This window comes from Pseudorca crassidens, chromosome 3, assembly GCF_039906515.1.
Source record: "Pseudorca crassidens isolate mPseCra1 chromosome 3, mPseCra1.hap1, whole genome shotgun sequence".
Lineage (NCBI taxonomy): Eukaryota > Metazoa > Chordata > Mammalia > Artiodactyla > Delphinidae > Pseudorca > Pseudorca crassidens.
Window position 1 is genome coordinate 73134689 of NC_090298.1, and position 17124 is coordinate 73151812.

The 17124-nt window shown below is 41.0% G+C and overlaps 1 protein-coding gene across 1 annotated transcript in view; it reads left to right on the forward strand.

Moving 5' to 3' along the window:
- ADGRV1 (adhesion G protein-coupled receptor V1) overlaps positions 1-16690 on the forward strand; it is a 567434-nt gene extending 550744 nt beyond the window's left edge. Inside the window, exons 88-90 of the mRNA XM_067731218.1 lie at positions 3930-4121; positions 6502-6679; positions 16231-16690. Of these exons, the coding sequence (XP_067587319.1) occupies positions 3930-4121; positions 6502-6679; positions 16231-16349 (489 nt within the window). The 3' untranslated portion in view covers positions 16350-16690. The remainder of the gene's footprint in view (positions 1-3929; positions 4122-6501; positions 6680-16230) is intronic.
- Positions 16691-17124: the final 434 nt, after the last annotated feature.

Consider the following 17124-nt stretch of genomic DNA (forward strand, 5'->3'; position numbering starts at 1 on the left):
ATGTCTGGTGAAAACGCAGATGAATCAGAACTTCCCAGCCAAGCTGTAACAGTTTTTGCCTGGTCATCAAAGAAACATGCGGTCTTGCGTTATCCTGTTGGAAGATTATGCGTTTTCTGTTAACTAATTCTGGACGCTTTTCGTCAGGTGCCGCTTTCAGTTGGTCTAATTGGGAGTGGTACTTTTTGGAATTAATCATTTGGTATTCCGGAAGGAGCTCATAGTAGAGGACTCCCTTCCAATCCCACCATATACACATCACCTTCTTTGGATGAAGAACAGCCTTTGGTGTGGTTGGTGGTAGTTCACTTCCCTTGCCCCACAGTCTCTTCCGTTCCACATTGCCGTACAGTATCCACTTTTCATCGCCCATCACAATTTGTTTTAAAAACGGAATGTTTTCATTACGTTTCAGTACAGAATCGCATGTGGAAATATGGTCAAGAAGGTTTTTTTCGTTTAACTTGTGTGGAATCCAAACATCAAAGAGATTCACATAACCAAGCTGGTGCAAATGGTTTTCAGTGCTTTTTATCGGATATATTTTAATATCTAGACTGATTCAATTCTTTGTGTTTTAATGGCTAGTGAGACACTATCACCAGCATATTTTTATCACATATAATAACTCTTTGCCAGAATCTAAAATAAATATTAGAAATAGAGGCCATGTGGAGTCAATATGTCAGGTTGCTGAACACATCAGGTCAGGATTGCTGAGAGCTCTTGCTGTGTGGGTGTGTCCATGCTCACTGTTCTGTCACACTAGCTCCAACTGGCTGTGCATGCAGGCCAGCATTCAGAATGCAGACAAAATAATGAACTGATATTTCACTTTATTTAGAGACATACAATTAAAGGAATGAGCCTGGGCAGCTGTTAAATGGGTTCATTTAGTGCATTTGATAGTTTAACCACTTTTCTGTAACCTGAAGAAATTATGGGATGGGAGAGGCAGAGACAAAAAAGACTGCTGCCTAAGACTGTGCCTTTAGTTACAGTTTGATACCTGGTTTAACCCTCCTCTGAGATCTTTTTACAAGTCCTGAGAAGCTTAACTATTCTTACTTAAGGGCTGTATCTTAGTCCTCAGAGGGGATACTCAGATCAGTATGAAGCCTTGAGACTTCACTTCCTTCAGAGATAGGCAGCTTAATCAGCTTCCCATTTTACCCACTTCTCCTCTGCCATCACTTCTCGGGTAAATTTGGCAAATGGCAATGTTGATTCTTTCGCACCTCATATGGAACCAACATAAATTTTTGAGATAGGCAGCCAAAATCTTCTGTACTTATTGGCTCCTTCAGATGTTAAGAGTATTTATTAACTCCTTTAGATCATTTTGGTCTCGTTTGTGTCTCTGCGAATAGGTTTAAATTCCTGAATCAAAAGGAATCCAAGGTTGGCCAATCCAGATACAATCTAACTAAAGACTTTTGAAAGCATTTTTCATCATTGTAAGTAGGAGACCCAACAAAATAATCAAAACAGCAATGCACAGAAAGAATTTCCTTCTCTGTAAGCTTTCACTAAATAAGGAAAAGGAAGGACAGATGAATTATATACGTCCTGCTTCTGGAACAGTTAACCTATTATTTTGTAGGATATTGTCTTTGTGAGCAACTTGGGAGTAGTAGGCAATGTTCTATCCTTGCATCTCATTATCTGGCAGTGCACATAGGGGTGGTCTGCAGATTGGATTGAATAATTGAGATTCTAGATTCTCTCTTAAAATTCTTTCACGGAACATCATACAAAGGAGAGCCTGAGATTTAATATACAGCGTTTGGAGTAGGGACTTGTTTTTACTGTGAGGTCAGAAACCTCCACAGCTGAGTACTTTGGCTAATGAAGGTCCTTTTTCTATATTCGCCCAGCCTGGGCTGGGCACAGGCAAATGTCATACAATCTGCATTTAAACATTCTTTTCTTTCCATTTTAACAGTGTTTATGTTTCCTGGCACACATCTAAAAGATTCAGAATATTTACTATATATGTAAATATGCTTTTAAGGAAAAAAAAAAACATGCAGTTTTCACATGCAAGTTGTTTTCAGCAGACAGTTCCTTCTCTGAAACACAAAAGACTAGATATAAAAACAAACAAGAGAGAAGTGCTGTTTTAACAAATGGATCCTTGGAGATGGATTTTTAGGACTTTTTTTTTTTCCTGATCCAGCTTTTACCCTATCACTTAGTAACGCTAAGAGAAATCCTGAAATAAATCGGTGACATTCTCACAGTTTTTAAGGCTGACAGTTTAATTTTTTTCCTGTTTTGTCTGTGGCCAATATAATTAGGTCATACCCATGTGAAAAATTACTTGTACAAGAAAAATTTTGGATGTGTATATTTTCAGGAAGATTTGTTTCTGCTAATGTACATGACATCATTTGCATGTGAAAGTAATTCACTTACCCTACATAATTTAGAATATTAATGTTGTTTCCAAAAAACCAAAACGAGCCCAATTCAAAAGGAAATGAATGTTTCTGTTACTAATTTTATAGCATGGTTACATTTTAAATGTAAATGGTTACATTTTAAAATATTTTTAGCAGGTAAACCACTGATTTTAAAACATATTTGTTAATTACATAGACTGGAAGCCAACTCAGGAAGCGGTCATTCCAGTAGAAAGAGGAGAAAGGCCTAATTTATAACAATATTCCAGAAATGGCAACAGAGATCAAATGCTAGCATTCCTACCTTGCAGACTGTCCTCTAATTTCATTTTACATTAAAAGTTAGTTGTAATTCTTGTGCCTTGAGGATTTTCTAATAGACTTTTTACTATTTATTCCAGCAGATACAAGTTTTAAGCCCACAATATTGTTTGCTTTACTGCTTCTACACTGCCAGAAATATTAGGAGATATGGGAGAATGCAAACTTAAAAAAAAATGACCATACTTATTTGTGTTTTATGAAGATCTTGACATTAACTCCTTTTTTTCTTTAACAAGCTGAGTGTCTTGCTTTCATTTTTGTGGATTAATTTTAAAATTTTAGTAATTAAGGAGATTCTTATTTGCTTCCAAAACTTAAACACCAGGATTAACAGACACAAAAGTCACAACTTAACATATTTTATTGGCTGTGTAAAGGTCAAAATTACCAAGCTTTGTAGAAGCACCATTAGAAGTATACAGTAGATCCCTTGTAGAAATCATGAAGGAAAGCCAGTGTAGGCAGTGTCTGGAACACAACTGTAAAATGTGAGTTGCTCTCTGTGACGGAAGCAGAGCAATTGTCAAGAGTTTGACTAGATTGCAAAAGAATTTAAAGGGCCTGCAGATGTTTAAGAATGCACAAGATAGCTTTGTCATTCTCATGTAACGTTTACTGAGAAGCAAGGCATGCTAAATATTAAGCAATCCATATTGAGTCCCTACCCAGCGATTTTATTTCCAACTGAGATAAGTAGGTGAGATATTTAAACAGAATTAGAAGGCTTAATTAGTGCTGCCCTTCCCTGAGTCGCCAAGGTGGCTGGAGCATTACTCCCCATTTTGCTAAGGAAAAAAAATGAGATTAAGTGAGATAGGTGGGAAAAGATAGTAATTTTTCAGAAGGCAAGAGGTTTGCCCTCTAAAACAAAATGTACACAGCTAATCAGATATACTTCTGCAATTCTGTTTTCATGTATTCGTAGAGCTGGATTCAGTTACTGATGTTCTAACCAAGAAAAAAAAAAAAAAAGACTTCTAAGTGAGAGAGCAGTTTTCTCAAATGACACTGAAGAACTTTTGTGACATTCAGAAATTTACAGGGGCCTGTTGGTAGACTTCGAACATGTTCTGTCATTCCCAGCTTTGGGTAGCATTTGGAGAACACTTGTAGAAAATCAGCTATGCTTACAATCATGTTTATTCTTTAGCTATGGTAGCAGGACTTCCTTTAATATGCTAGTGTTCTCTTCTTTTGCAGGGACTGTACGTTTTTGTGGTTTATTTCATTCTGCACAACCAGACGTGTTGCCCTATGAAGGCCAGTTACACAGTGGAAATGAATGGGCACCCGGGACCCAGCACAGCCTTCTTCACACCCGGGAGTGGAATGCCTCCAGTTGGAGGGGAGATCAGCAAGTCTACCCAGAATCTGATCAGCGCTATGGAGGAGGTGCCTGCCCTTGCCCTTTCTCCTTCTCTGTTTCTCTCTCTCACTCTTTGATATACAACCTTTCCATTTTATGGAGTACAAGTTAAATGGTGCCATGTAACTTTTAAATCCTTTTCCTACTGACATTCTCTGATCTCTGGTATTTGCTGTGCTCACCATGGTATCATGTCTGTTATCTAATTCTTTTTCCTCCTTGCTTTGTGAGCTCTATTAACCTGCAGTTTGTACCGGGAAATCAGAGCTCTTTCTTCAAAAGCTTCCTAATTGGTTACGGCAGTGACTGAATCTGCTTCAGAAATGGTTTTTCAAATACCGTTTCTTCCTGAAAATATTTTCACAGCTCTCTTCCTTTACTCATGCCAATCCACTACTTCAATCCCAACAAACAAATAAACCTCCCAATGTTCTCCCTCCATGTCATTTTGGGTTCTTGTGTCTAAATCACATTGCCACCAACCTCTCAGTAGTGCCACCCATAGCATTGGTACCACTGCTTGTATTTTGAAACATACCTGAAGACATTTGTCCAGGAAGAGATGGTAAACAGGTCCCTGACAATTTCTGCAGTGCCTGAGATGTGCTTGCCTACCATTCCTTACACAGCCCATGTTAGTGTCTCTGTATGAAGGAGCCAAGGGGAACAGTATTTGTGTTTGCATCCTGCAAAATGGCAGGAAATCAAAGTGCATATGTCTGAAAAGAAAACAGTTTATACATAGTTAAGTAGGTAAATAGATAATCTACCTGCTCAGTGATATTTTTTTTGTCTTCCGTGTTAATTTAGAAAGTAACTTTATTCATGTCAGGCGAAAATTAAGGTAAGTGATCACAAATAAAGTACCATATTTAAAAATCTTGATATGTGTTTAGTACCCTAAAGGGTTCAGCAATCTAGTACCATTTCTATATCCCATAAGCTCTTAAAACTGAATTATTTTCACATCCCAGGTGGTAACAATAGAAACAGATATTTTTAAGATCAGCAGTGTGGGAGTAAATCTTTAAAATAATGGTTTTTGTCTCTTTACTTGGCTACCCAGTTTAGCATTTGTCTAGATCGACACTATACATTAGCCATTAGCCATGTATGTCTGTTTAAATTTAAACTAGCCACAATTAAATAACAATAAAAATTCACTTCCCTGGTGGCGCAGTGGTTGAGAGTCCGCCTGCCGATGCAGGGGACACGGGTTCATGCCCCGGTCTGGGAAGATCCCACATGCCGCGGAGCGGCTGGGCCTGTGAGCCATGGCCGCTGAGCCTGCGCGTCCGGAGCCTGTGCTCCGTAACGGGAGAGGCCACGACAGTGAGAGGCCCACGTACCGCAAAAAAAAAAAAAAAAAATTCACTTCATCAGTCACCCTGGCCACATTCTAGTGTTCCATAGCCACATATATCTGGTAGCTACCGTAATGGAAAACAAATGTCTAAAACATTTGTGGCATCACAGTGCTATACTGAACTGTATTGAACCATCGCTGTGTTGAACAGTGGTAGTCCAGATGTTCCACTTCTTCGTAAAATCCTTTAAGGTTTCATGTTCTCTCAAATTTATTTCTCCAGCACTCAAATCATTTTTCTCAGTGCGAGGCATCCCCGCAGTGTCTCAGAGAACCTTATATTGGGAGGCAGCAGCTGTGACAGTTCAGTTCCTGGCCTGAGCCACTACTTAAATGTTCACTGGGGGTGGAGCGCAGTGGCATACCCTAAAGTGTGCTCTGCATTCCTCAGCGGCTTAGAATTGGCCTTGATCCAGCTGTCAATGAGGCACTGGCAGAGACATTCCAGAAAGCCACGCAGAGAAGGGAAAGCATTAGGAAAGGAAAGATTAAGGGGTGTTTACCAGTAACCACAAGGGAAGCAAATACATTTACTCATTTCAAGATAGAACTATCTTTTTAATCATTTAATTTTTAAAAAGGAGGACTTTAGCATTCTATCAAAGAGCTTTTCTTTTCAATTCAGTATATCCTCATAGATAGCTACTATACTTAAAATTATATGTTGTATCTTAAAGATTTAGGAGGGTTCTCCAGTTCTTATATTTTTAACAGCTTTGTTTGCACATATTCTATGAAAAAATTTAACGTATTGATTGGGTTAAAAAATAATTCTCTTCTTCCACGCATGACAGCTTAGAAATCTACAAGTAATCCTCGTAGAGAAATTGTTTAGCATCCCCAGATTAGACGGTCTCATGGAGAGACTTACTTTTCTAAGGAACAAAGGTAAAATTAAAGGTCAATTCTAAACAGTTCAACAGCCCTTTCACTCAGTCTTTGTAATGAGATGCAGAGATAAATAGCTCATACAGATTTCAGGGTAAGTATGTATGTACTCATATTATGGTTTCCTTTTCTCCCAACCCCCACCCAAAAAGGTGCCACCTGACTGGGAGAGAGCATCCTTCCGACAAGCCAGCCAGGCCAGCCCTGACTTAAAGCCAAGCCCACAGAATGGCGCCACGTTCCCTTCCTCTGGAGGATATGGCCAGGGGTCACTAATAGCCGATGAGGAGTCGCAGGAGTTTGATGACTTGATATTTGCATTAAAAACTGGTATGTGAACCCACAGACCCCCTTGGAAGTAGGCACTCTCGCTATGCTACAATTTGTATCTTCTTCCCATGAAGTTGCAAAAGTACAATCAGTCACCCGTACCACATCCCAATTCTCATGACCCATTCCTAATCCTAGCCGAATTCTAGGATATTTTGTTCTTGGCACCAAATATGAGACAACCTAAAAATAATTGACAATTTGCTTTTAAGAAAAAGGAATACTCTAACCAGATGTAACTCTCTCTGCACTGGAATCTTGCTAGAACACCAAGATACTGCTGAGTCATAAGAATCTGGTAGTGATCTCCCTGAGAGAGTGTTGCCTCTGACCTACCAAAGAGAATTTCTTATGGAGTATCTTTGGAGCAGAAACTTTCAAAGGCAACATAATGGGCCTCATATAGTTCTACAGTTTTCAAAGTGCCATCATATATATAGTATTTCATTGGCTCTTCCTATACGTTCAACTCCACTCAACCTGTGACCCCAATGGAGAGTTGTTTTCAAATCAAATATGCAACTTTTTTCTTTTCTTTTTTCCCTCAGAAAAATGTTGAACTGTCACTGTTAGAAAAAGTTCAGTGAACTTTTTCATTTCTAGATGTACAAACATGCAAGAAGATGTGTCCGTGCTCAGATGAACCTATTGAAATAGTTATTCAAAAGTGCATGCTACTATATATATATTCCCATGTCAGATCAGTGCTTGGCAGTTGGTAAACCTTTTGTAGATGTTGTTGGAGAATGAATGAATGAATTCATTTCATGAATGAGTGAAAGAAAAATGAAACTTAGAGTTTGCTTGGAGGAGTAGACATTAGATAAACATGACATAAAGAAGAGTAAAATAAGTAGTGGAAAGAGTTATTAATTATTGAGAATTCAAGGAAATGTTTTTAAAAACCTGCTCAGCTGATTCTTGAAGATATATAGAGCTTAAGTAAGTAAAGAGTGGAAGAAAAGCATTGCAGACTGAGGGAATAGAATTAGCCAAAGCCCAGGGCTGCAGGTGCATGACCTGCTTGGGGAGAAGAAGCATGCAGTGTGGCTGGGAGGGCGGGTGAGTAAAGCCAGGCAGCAGGAGAAAAGCCCAGAAAGTAGTTTACCTACATTGTTAATAAGTTACTGTAGTTCCTCCACTGGGTTTCAGCAAGCACCCTCCTTGGGATATTCCTAGACATCCTTGGTGAAAGGATCCCCTGACCAAGTATATTTGGGAAACTGCAGAGATTCACAACTCACTTGAGCATTTTAGCAGCTCTAAAAAGTCCTAGAGTAAAGAAAGCCACTTCACTTAATTTAACTTGGGGCTTCCAGAATACATTTAGTGATAGATTCATTTGGGGGAGCAGAAGACTTCCTGATACCCTGCATAATATTAAAATGCTCTTCAGATGCCATGCTAAGGGATGGGATTTTTATAGAACTCAGTGAGCCATCGAGGTTTTTGAGGAGAGGCACAACATGTTCCCACTGGTTTTGAGGCAAAATAACTCTTAGGGAAGTCTGAAGAATAAATTTAGAAGCAAAATCAGAAAGGCTGAGAGGTGTTTACCATGGTCCCAGGGAATAAGGTTTAGACCTCAAATCTGGTGAGTGGAAAGAAAAAGGACAAGAAGAATGCTGAGGAAACACTGAGAGGACAGTCACCAAAGGCTCCTGCTTCTCACCTAGGTGACTGAGGGATCATACATAGAGCATTTGCTTGTTTATTTGTTTTCAAGGGGAAACTGATGAGTTCAGACTTGGATAATTTGATCATTCTGCCTGGTGGCTCTTCAGGAGTCAAGTTGGGATCTTTGGCGAGGGATCGGGGTTGGAAGTAATGGTCTGAAAGGCATCATGCAGAGATTACATTTGAAGCTATGGGGATGAATAAATTTAGTCTGGAAGAGTGGAAGCTAAGAGATGAGAAGAAAAGAAGTGAGGGAGGGAGAGGGAAGAAGGGAAAACACGAGAAAGGAAAAGGAACAAGAAGAACATCTAAGATGATACCTACGTTTAAGCGTAAATAGAAGAGGGTCCCACAGAGGACACTGTAGCATGGTCAGCATGAAAACTAGAGAGAAGTGTTTCATGAAGGAGGAAGGAACAACTGTATAGAATGCCCATTCGAGCTAGGACTGAAAGGGGGCTTTCAGATTACAAATAGTTCCCAGGGTAGATTATGTCCCCAGCACTGCAATGCAGTCAGTTGATGTTACAGCACTGGAAGCATAAAATGAATTCTTGCGACGTAATTAAATTAGATCTGGGTCCTATATATATATAACAAGTACTAAATGCATTCCATTCCGGAATGTATGGAATGGCTTACTTACTTATAGACTGCGTTTAGCATTCCGTAGAGTTCACTAAACTCTTTAGGAAGTAAATACTTTAAAAGACCACAATAGCAGTCTCTCACACTGGCCCCCTCTATTTTTAGAAAAGGTACGATAATAATCAAGTTCCACCCCCTAGATGCTTTCCATCATACAATATGGTCAAATCAAAGGAGCAGTCCACCTGCCACTCCATCCACAGTGGAATTCACAATTGATACATAGGCCAGATGTGGACCACCAGGGAGTTTTATTTGACCTTCATTGCACTTTAACAATTTTTTGTGGCAAAATTTTAAAATTCAGAGATATCCTGTAAAAATCCAGAATATGTTTTAAAACAAAATCTACCAATAGAGTGCTTAAAATCTAACACAACACTGCTTGATTGGAGCTGAGTAATGGCTGCCCCTTTAGACAGGACATGAGCTCTTTAGTTTGTCCAGTGCCCACCAGACCTGTGTCAATGATTTATGTGAGCCTCCCTGGCACCTGTGATGTTTGAGTTTGCAAACCTTGACCTATCTCAGGTCCACCTTAACTGCGGGCCACACCAAGTCAACTACTGGGAACAGTGGGACTTCCAAGTCTTTTTCATTTGAACCCCTAAACAACTTTGAAAAGTTATATTACCCTTTGCATATATCTAAATAAACATCCAAAGGTTTTCATAAGTTTAAATAGAATCAAACAATGTCATTTCTATTATAAATTTTAGGGTTTAAGGGCCTAAGTACCAGAGCAATTTGATACCACTGCTATTCATTTTATTTTAAATATGTACAAGAAAGCTCTTCTTTTACATTTGGGGATTTTACACTATTCTCTTTGAACTTGTATTACCATTCTACTCCCGACACAGAATTTTATCCTAATGTAATATATTTTATGTTTGAAATTCATTTAATTGGTATAAAATAGAAGCCCTTGTCCCAAAGCCACTCATGGACTTGTTTTTCCATTTGAATTTTAGCCATATTGAATTCCTTAAAGCAAAAAAAAAAAAAAAAAGGACACAAAGGAAAACACTTGACCTTTTTTCATTTTTAAAATAAATTATCTTTCTATGAGAAATTCACATTTCACTCTAAAAAGAGGACATCATATCTTTCAATTAGTTGTTCTTGAAATGCATCAGCCTCTCCACAGGCAAATGAGACACTCAGTTCTAGACTAGTGATGCCATGGTTATTATTAGTTATTTTAATAGAACTTTCCAATGTATCATCAGTGTCCCCAACCAGGACTGTGGGAGAATGAGAACAGTCACCCTGGGACAGCCTCCATTTAGGGAAGAGGAGAAGGTAGAGAGCTAACTAGAACAGATTCAGCCTACACAGAGTGTGAGTCCAGGATGGAGGGGCATGTGCTCTATTTACATCCCTAACAAGAAGTGTTTTTTTATTTTAATGTAATAAAAATGATTTTTTATTTTAAATGTATTCATTTTTAAATCATGGCATTTTTATGTTGATCCAAAGCTGACAAGACTCTAGAAAATGTCAATCTGGGAGCCTGTTGGGCTTAGAAACAGGGTGTTTTTCCACAGGGGCTTCTCCCAGAGGAACTAATCTGATTCTCCATCATCCTTAGTCCCTTAACTTCCTTATTTTACCTCAGACCAATGACACTAAAGTCATGGTAAACTTTTCCATACTGGAAACGTTTTGTTTGTTTTTTTGTTTTGTTTTTTTTATTTTTGGCTGCGTTGGGTCTTCATTGCTGTGCATGGGCTTTCTGTAGTTGTGGCGAGCGGGAACTACTCTTCGTTGCAGTACACAGGCTTCTCACTGCAGTGGCTTCTCTTGTTGTGGCACGTGGGCTCAGTAGTTGTAGTTCGTGGGCTCTAGAGCGCAGGCTCAGCAGCTGTGGTGCACGGGCTTAGTTGCTCTGTGGCATGTGGGATCCTCCTGGACCAGCACTCGAACCTGTGTTCCCTGCATTGGCAGGTGGATTCCTAACCACTGTGCCACCAGGGAAGCCCAAATTTGGAAAGATTTTGATTTTTTTTTTTCCTCAGAAGAAGATTGAAGGAGTATGATCTTTGTATCACTGCCGCATTTTAAAAGGCCATAGAAAATAAGAATGGGCTCAAAGAGGGTTCAGAGAGCTCTGTGTTGGAATCCTAGCTCTGCAGTCAACTACCTGTGTGACTTTCAGTAACTAACTCAACCTTTCAGTTTCCTCATTTATCAAATGTTCTTTTTTAAAAATTTTATTTATTTTATTTATTTATTTTTGGCTGCATTGGGTCTTTGTTGCTGCACGCAGGCTTTCTCTAGTTGCAGCGAGCGGGGTCTACTATTCCTTGCAGCGTGTGGGCTTCTCATTGCAGTGTCTTCTCTTGTTTGCGGAGCACAGGCTCGAGAAGCGCGGGCTTCAGTAGTTGTGGCATGCAGGCTCAGTAGTTGTGGTACATGGGCTTAGTTGCTCTGCAGCATGTGGGACCTTCCCGGACCAGGGCTCGAACCCGTGTCCCCTGCATTGGCAGGTGGATTCCTAACCACTGTGCCACCAGGGAAGCCCATCAAATAAGTGTTCTTATTGTAAGTTTTCATGAAGTTTGGAGATTGTCTATGTGAAAATTCTACCACAGTGTCTGGCAGAATTTAAATTCAGTATGTGGTATAAATTATTTGTTGGGTTCGATTTGTTGTTATGTTTAAAAACAGTTTTAACTATTCATAATGTGTTCTGTAACACCTGGGTGTTCACTGCACCATAACTATTGAGTGAGGGAGGTTCGTGCTTGAATGTGTGCCAAGGAGTTTGAAATTTATTCTATAGACAAATATGAACACGTGAAACCTGTGGGACAAAGAAGTCACACGAATAGAGCTGCCCCCATAAGAGGCTGTAGGATGTAAAAGACAACACCCTACATCTGGGGTCAGAAGTCCAGTTGGGGGACTTCCCTGGTGGTCCAGTGGTAAAGAATCTGCCTTCCAATGCAGGGGACACGGGTTTGATCCCTGGTCAGGGAACTAAGATCCCACATGCCGCGGGGCAATTAAGCCCACGTGCCACAACTACTGAGCTCGCGCTTCAACTAGAGCCCACGTGCCACAGACTACAGAGCCCACACGCCCTGGAGCACACACCACAACTACAGAGAGAAAACCCACACGCCACAACTACAAAGAGAAAACCCACACGCCACAACTACAGAGAGAAAACCCGCACGCCACAACTACAGAGGAGCCCACGCACCATAAGGAAGAGCCCGCACAACAAAAGATCCCGCACGCCTCAGCGAAGACCCCGCATGCCTCAACTAGGACCCGACGCAGGCAAACAAAGAAAATTGTTTTTAAAAAATTAAAAAAGAAAAGAAGTCCAGTTGGATATCTTCATTCTGTGACTTCCCTGCTGTGTGACGTGGGCAACTCAGTGAACACCTCTGATCCCCATTCAGTCCCTATGTCTGTAAAACAGGACTAATAATCATGCTTTCCTAATTAAAGCATGTTTGAAATGTTGAGGAAAGGAGAGACTCTAGATGAATGTGAATTATTACTTGTAGTTCCTTTGACATTGCCCGTTCAGTCTACCAAGGGGGAGAGTTAACTGTTATCACAGTTGCTGGATTTTTTGTGAATTTTTGGCTTAAAATTTAAACATGAAAATACCTTGCAGAAAATCAGGATACTTACTGCCAAATACCTTCCTAGACCATTGAATGAATTACAAAGAGACAAGAAACCTGGGCTGTGTTCCCAGTTCCGCCGTGTTATACTTGTATGTAGAATGTGTCCTTTCTGAGTCTCAGCAAGGGATTAGGATTTGGGTATTGTGCATTTATGTCAACTGGGAGGAAATTGAAAAGGAGGATGAGGTGGATCATACAGATGTGGTGACTCAGGGGAGGCTGTATCTAGAACTTGCTGACATCTTCCAGGGCTCTGGGCTACTGAACAAGCTGGTGACACCCAGTCGCTTGTAAAGCTGCACCCCACGTTGAACCTTCCAGCCCAGTGTGCTTCGTCCCTCACAGTCTGCTCAGCAGGCTCTTAGTTCAGAACTTCTAATGTGCTTTGTCTCCATGCTGGGCAGATGCTTATGCATTCCTAGTGGCATTTAGAGCAGGCCGACCTTGAAATCAGAGGAAGTTGGTGCTCATTTGTTCATTAAACCCCACTCTTCCCTGGTGCTAATGCTGGGGTCCTCGCTGTTTCTCTGTAGTTGACCCCATATTGGGCAACTCTGTTACTCACCGAGATCAAGCTGCTATAGGCCTCAGGGCCTCAGTCACCTTCTCTTTATAAAATGGCAATGTGTCACTGGTCCACTTGGAGGTTCTTCTAAGTCAGACAGTTCCTCTGCTTCCCTGGCAGAGAAACGTGGGCCCTTTGTCCTTCAAAGGCAGTGTGGCAAACTCAAATGTTACTCACATGTAGGGCCAAACACCATAACTGATTCAAGAGAGCTGATAAAAACAGTGGCATACCAAAAGGTAGTACCTGGTCCATGTTTTGGTGGTGGTTGTTTTATATAATCCAGAAATACTGGCCCAGTGTTGCCTTGTCTTCTGCTTTTTAAAGAGAACCCCCAAATCTGATTTTTTATTTTAAATGTATTCATTTTTAAATCATGGCAACTAACTAAATTTTTGAATATACATTGTCATTGGTAATATGCTAGTTCTTAATTGAGGAAAGAGTTCACAGGTGTTTGTCAGGTTTTGCTTCATGACTTACATGTACATTATATATAGAGGTACCCTACAATTTATCATCCATACCAGGACAATTCAAGAGAGTAAAAGGGATGTGATTAATAATTTTTTCAGGTATAAACTAGGACTTTTCTTTTCAAATATTGCATCCTCCAGCTCCCTGCTTGAAGGAATAGTGAAAGAAGTATTTGTGAAAGGGTGTGGAAATGGGCCTTGACGGATAGGTAGGAAGACGCTCAGGCTGGATTTACATGGCACTGCAGGACCAGTCAAGAGAAATCACTTTGAGAAAGCTCTCCAATGGGCAAAAGTTGGAATATGTCTATCTGGTGAGGTCCAGCCGGGTTAGGAGTATCTTGAAAGGCAAGGCAGAGGGTTCCAGGCTGACGCAGTTGACAATAGGAACTAATGTTTGTTCTTGAGAAGGCAGTGGAATGCAGAATGGATCAGAGGAACAGAACAGGCAATACAAATGGAAGAGGAATTTTCAAGAACTAGGATGCAGAGCATAATTTATTAATACACTGAGCAAACATTTACTGAACACTCACAGTGTGCTGGGCACTGTCCTATTAGCTAAGACACATAATCCAATGGGAGAATCTGAAATTTTAAAAGAGAATCATCATGTTTCCAAGGGTAGCAGAGGGGATACTACCTGAGTTGATAATTTATAGGAAGAGTGGAAGCAGCCAAGCTAAAGCGTTGAGGGGGCAGGGAAAGAGCATCCTAGGCAGAAATGCTTGAATAATAACACGGTGGGGAAAGGGAGTGACCAGCAGCTCTAGTGAGACATTAGGCTAGAGAGCAGGCAAGAATCAGGTGGATCGTGCCTTGAAGCTGGGCTGAAGACAAGCCCTCCAGAGGTCAGACCGCAGGAGGAGATGCAAAAGAAAGCAGAATAGCTTTGGAAAGGGTCAACAGAGGACTTCCCTGGTGGCACAGTGGTTAAGAATCCACCTGCCAATGTAGGGGACACGGGTTCGAGCCCTGGTCCACGAAGATCCCACATGCCGCGGAGCAGCTAAACCCATGTGCCACAACTACTGAGCCTGCACTCTAGAGCCCGTGAGCCACAACTACTGAGCCTGCACTCTAGAGCCCGTGAGCCACAACTACTGAGCCCACGTGCCACAACTACTGAAGCCCACACACCTAGAGCCTGTGGTCCACAACAAGAGAAGCCACTGCAATGCGAAGCCCGAGCACCACAAGGAAGAGTAGCCCCCGCTCGCCACAACTAGAGGAAGCCTGTGCGCAGCAACGAAGACCCAACGCAACCAAAAATAAATAAATAAATTTATTTAAAAAAGGAAAGAAAGAAAGAGTCAACAGGTCAGTGGATGAGTGGATGAGATGGGCCAGTGCAGTGTCAGAGAAACAAAGCCAGGAAGTGGAGTTTCAGCAGCAGCCTTTAACAGAGAGAGGGTGGGAAGGACAGAGACCCAAAAGAAGGAGGGTTTGGCTAGAAAGAGGTCATTAGTGGGCTCCTGCTTCCATCTCCGAACAGGTTAAGAAGAAGCTAATCCACTATCTTCCCATAGCTACTAACTGCAGAATTGCCTTTCCTACATCTCAGACAGATAGGGAAGTCTCAGCTGCCCAGGCAACTGGTTTTTCACTTCCCTTCTTGTTTGCAGTCTTGTGCCCAGCAGAGGGGGTGGGGCTGGGAACTGTAATCTCTGGTGATTCAGCCAACAGCACACCCTGTGACCACATACCTAGTCCGTGTGTGTGTGTGTGTGTGTGTGTGTGTGTGTGTGTGTGTGTGTGCGCGCGCGCATGAGAGAGTGTGTGTGTGTGTGTTTATGTGTTCCTCTGCACATTACAGAAGAAAACAACAAGGTGTTAGTCTAACATAGTGTCAAGTTTTCTGAATTATTCTGAGTCGTGAAAAAAGTAGTAAACAGTGGAGCGTCCTCAAAACAGAGATTCCAGGCGCTATCTTCAGTTAACAGCTAGCTTTGTGGGATTCTTGTGCGGATCTGTTTTGGCACTGTGTTACATAATTATTTTTATCTTAGGAGCAGATCTGAGTCATTGAGAGCCAGTGTCTTCTGGGCACTGATATGATACCAGGTGTTGTCATGCACAGTTTTCTTCTCGGATGCCTGCCACAGAGTCTCAGCTGAAGGACTTACTAGGTTTGGTACATGTAGGGTTGGAGGTTATATGTTTTCTAACAGCAAATCCTACCCCCCTGCTGAAAAATTCTAATAACTTGCCTGATCTTTTTTATTTTAGTAATCTCCCCATTAAGAAATGCTATTCTTTGGAGTAAGTTATACCTGTCAGCCATGTAGAAACAGAAAAAAAGATTGAGAAGCCAAATTCATGTCTTTAGAAATTAATTTGTACTTATAAAAACTACCAAAAGGAATTTAAAATACAGTTTTATAATTGCTAGGTATTAATAATATTTATTCTAAATGTATAGCTCACTTTTTACTAATATAATAGAAGTAAACGTGTGTTGACTTACTGTAACTTGACCGTTAATTTGCTGGACTAATAGTTGGGCGTTTTGTGTTTATTCTTTTTCTATTGCAGGAGCTGGTATCAGTGTCAGTGATAATGAATCTGGTCAAGGCAGCCAGGAGGGAGGCACCTTGACTGACTCCCAGATCGTAGAACTCAGAAGGATCCCCATCGCCGACACCCACCTCTAGCACCTCAGTAACCATTAGAATGAGGGTACTTCCCTGTTTGTATTGGCTCTGTGCTAAAACTTTCTAAGTACATGCAGCCGTATAATAGGACTCTGTGAATTGTACTGGATGACTAACCCAGAGGTGATTGTTGTGTTTGGAATATAAATTACTTACCTTTGTGCAATCTGAAAATTAACTGCTATAATGAAAGACTGGATTGATTTGTATCAGTTAATAGGATTGGCATGTCAGTTAATAGAATGTACATATTCCAAGAGTATTAGTTGTTTTTTAATGATGCTACATGGCTAACATTGTTTAATAAAAGTAATAACAATCAATAAAAACCATAGAATCCATTTGGCATGACCCAGGCTCATTATTTATGAGGAAATACTGTGCCTGAGCAAAGAAACAAACTCTATCTAGATGATGTCCAGCACCCCATTTCTTCCCGCATTGATACAGGTGATCCAGATTTAAGACTTCACCTTCATTCCTAAAAACCGTAAAATGTATTGTCTGTTGATTTTGTACCTGAGTGTCGACGGAGTACTGTAGTTTACATAGTCTTTCATCAAAAGTATGTATTTCTGCTCATTATAAAATTAGGGATCTGGGGCTTCCCTGGTGGTGCAGTGGTTGAGAGTCCGCCTGCCGATGCAGGGGACACGGGTTCGTGCCCCGGTCCGGGAGTATCCCACATGCCGCGGAGTGGCTGGGCCCGTGAGCCATGGCCGCTGAGCCTGCGTGTCCGGAGCCTGTGCTCCGCAACGGGAGAGGCCACAGCAGT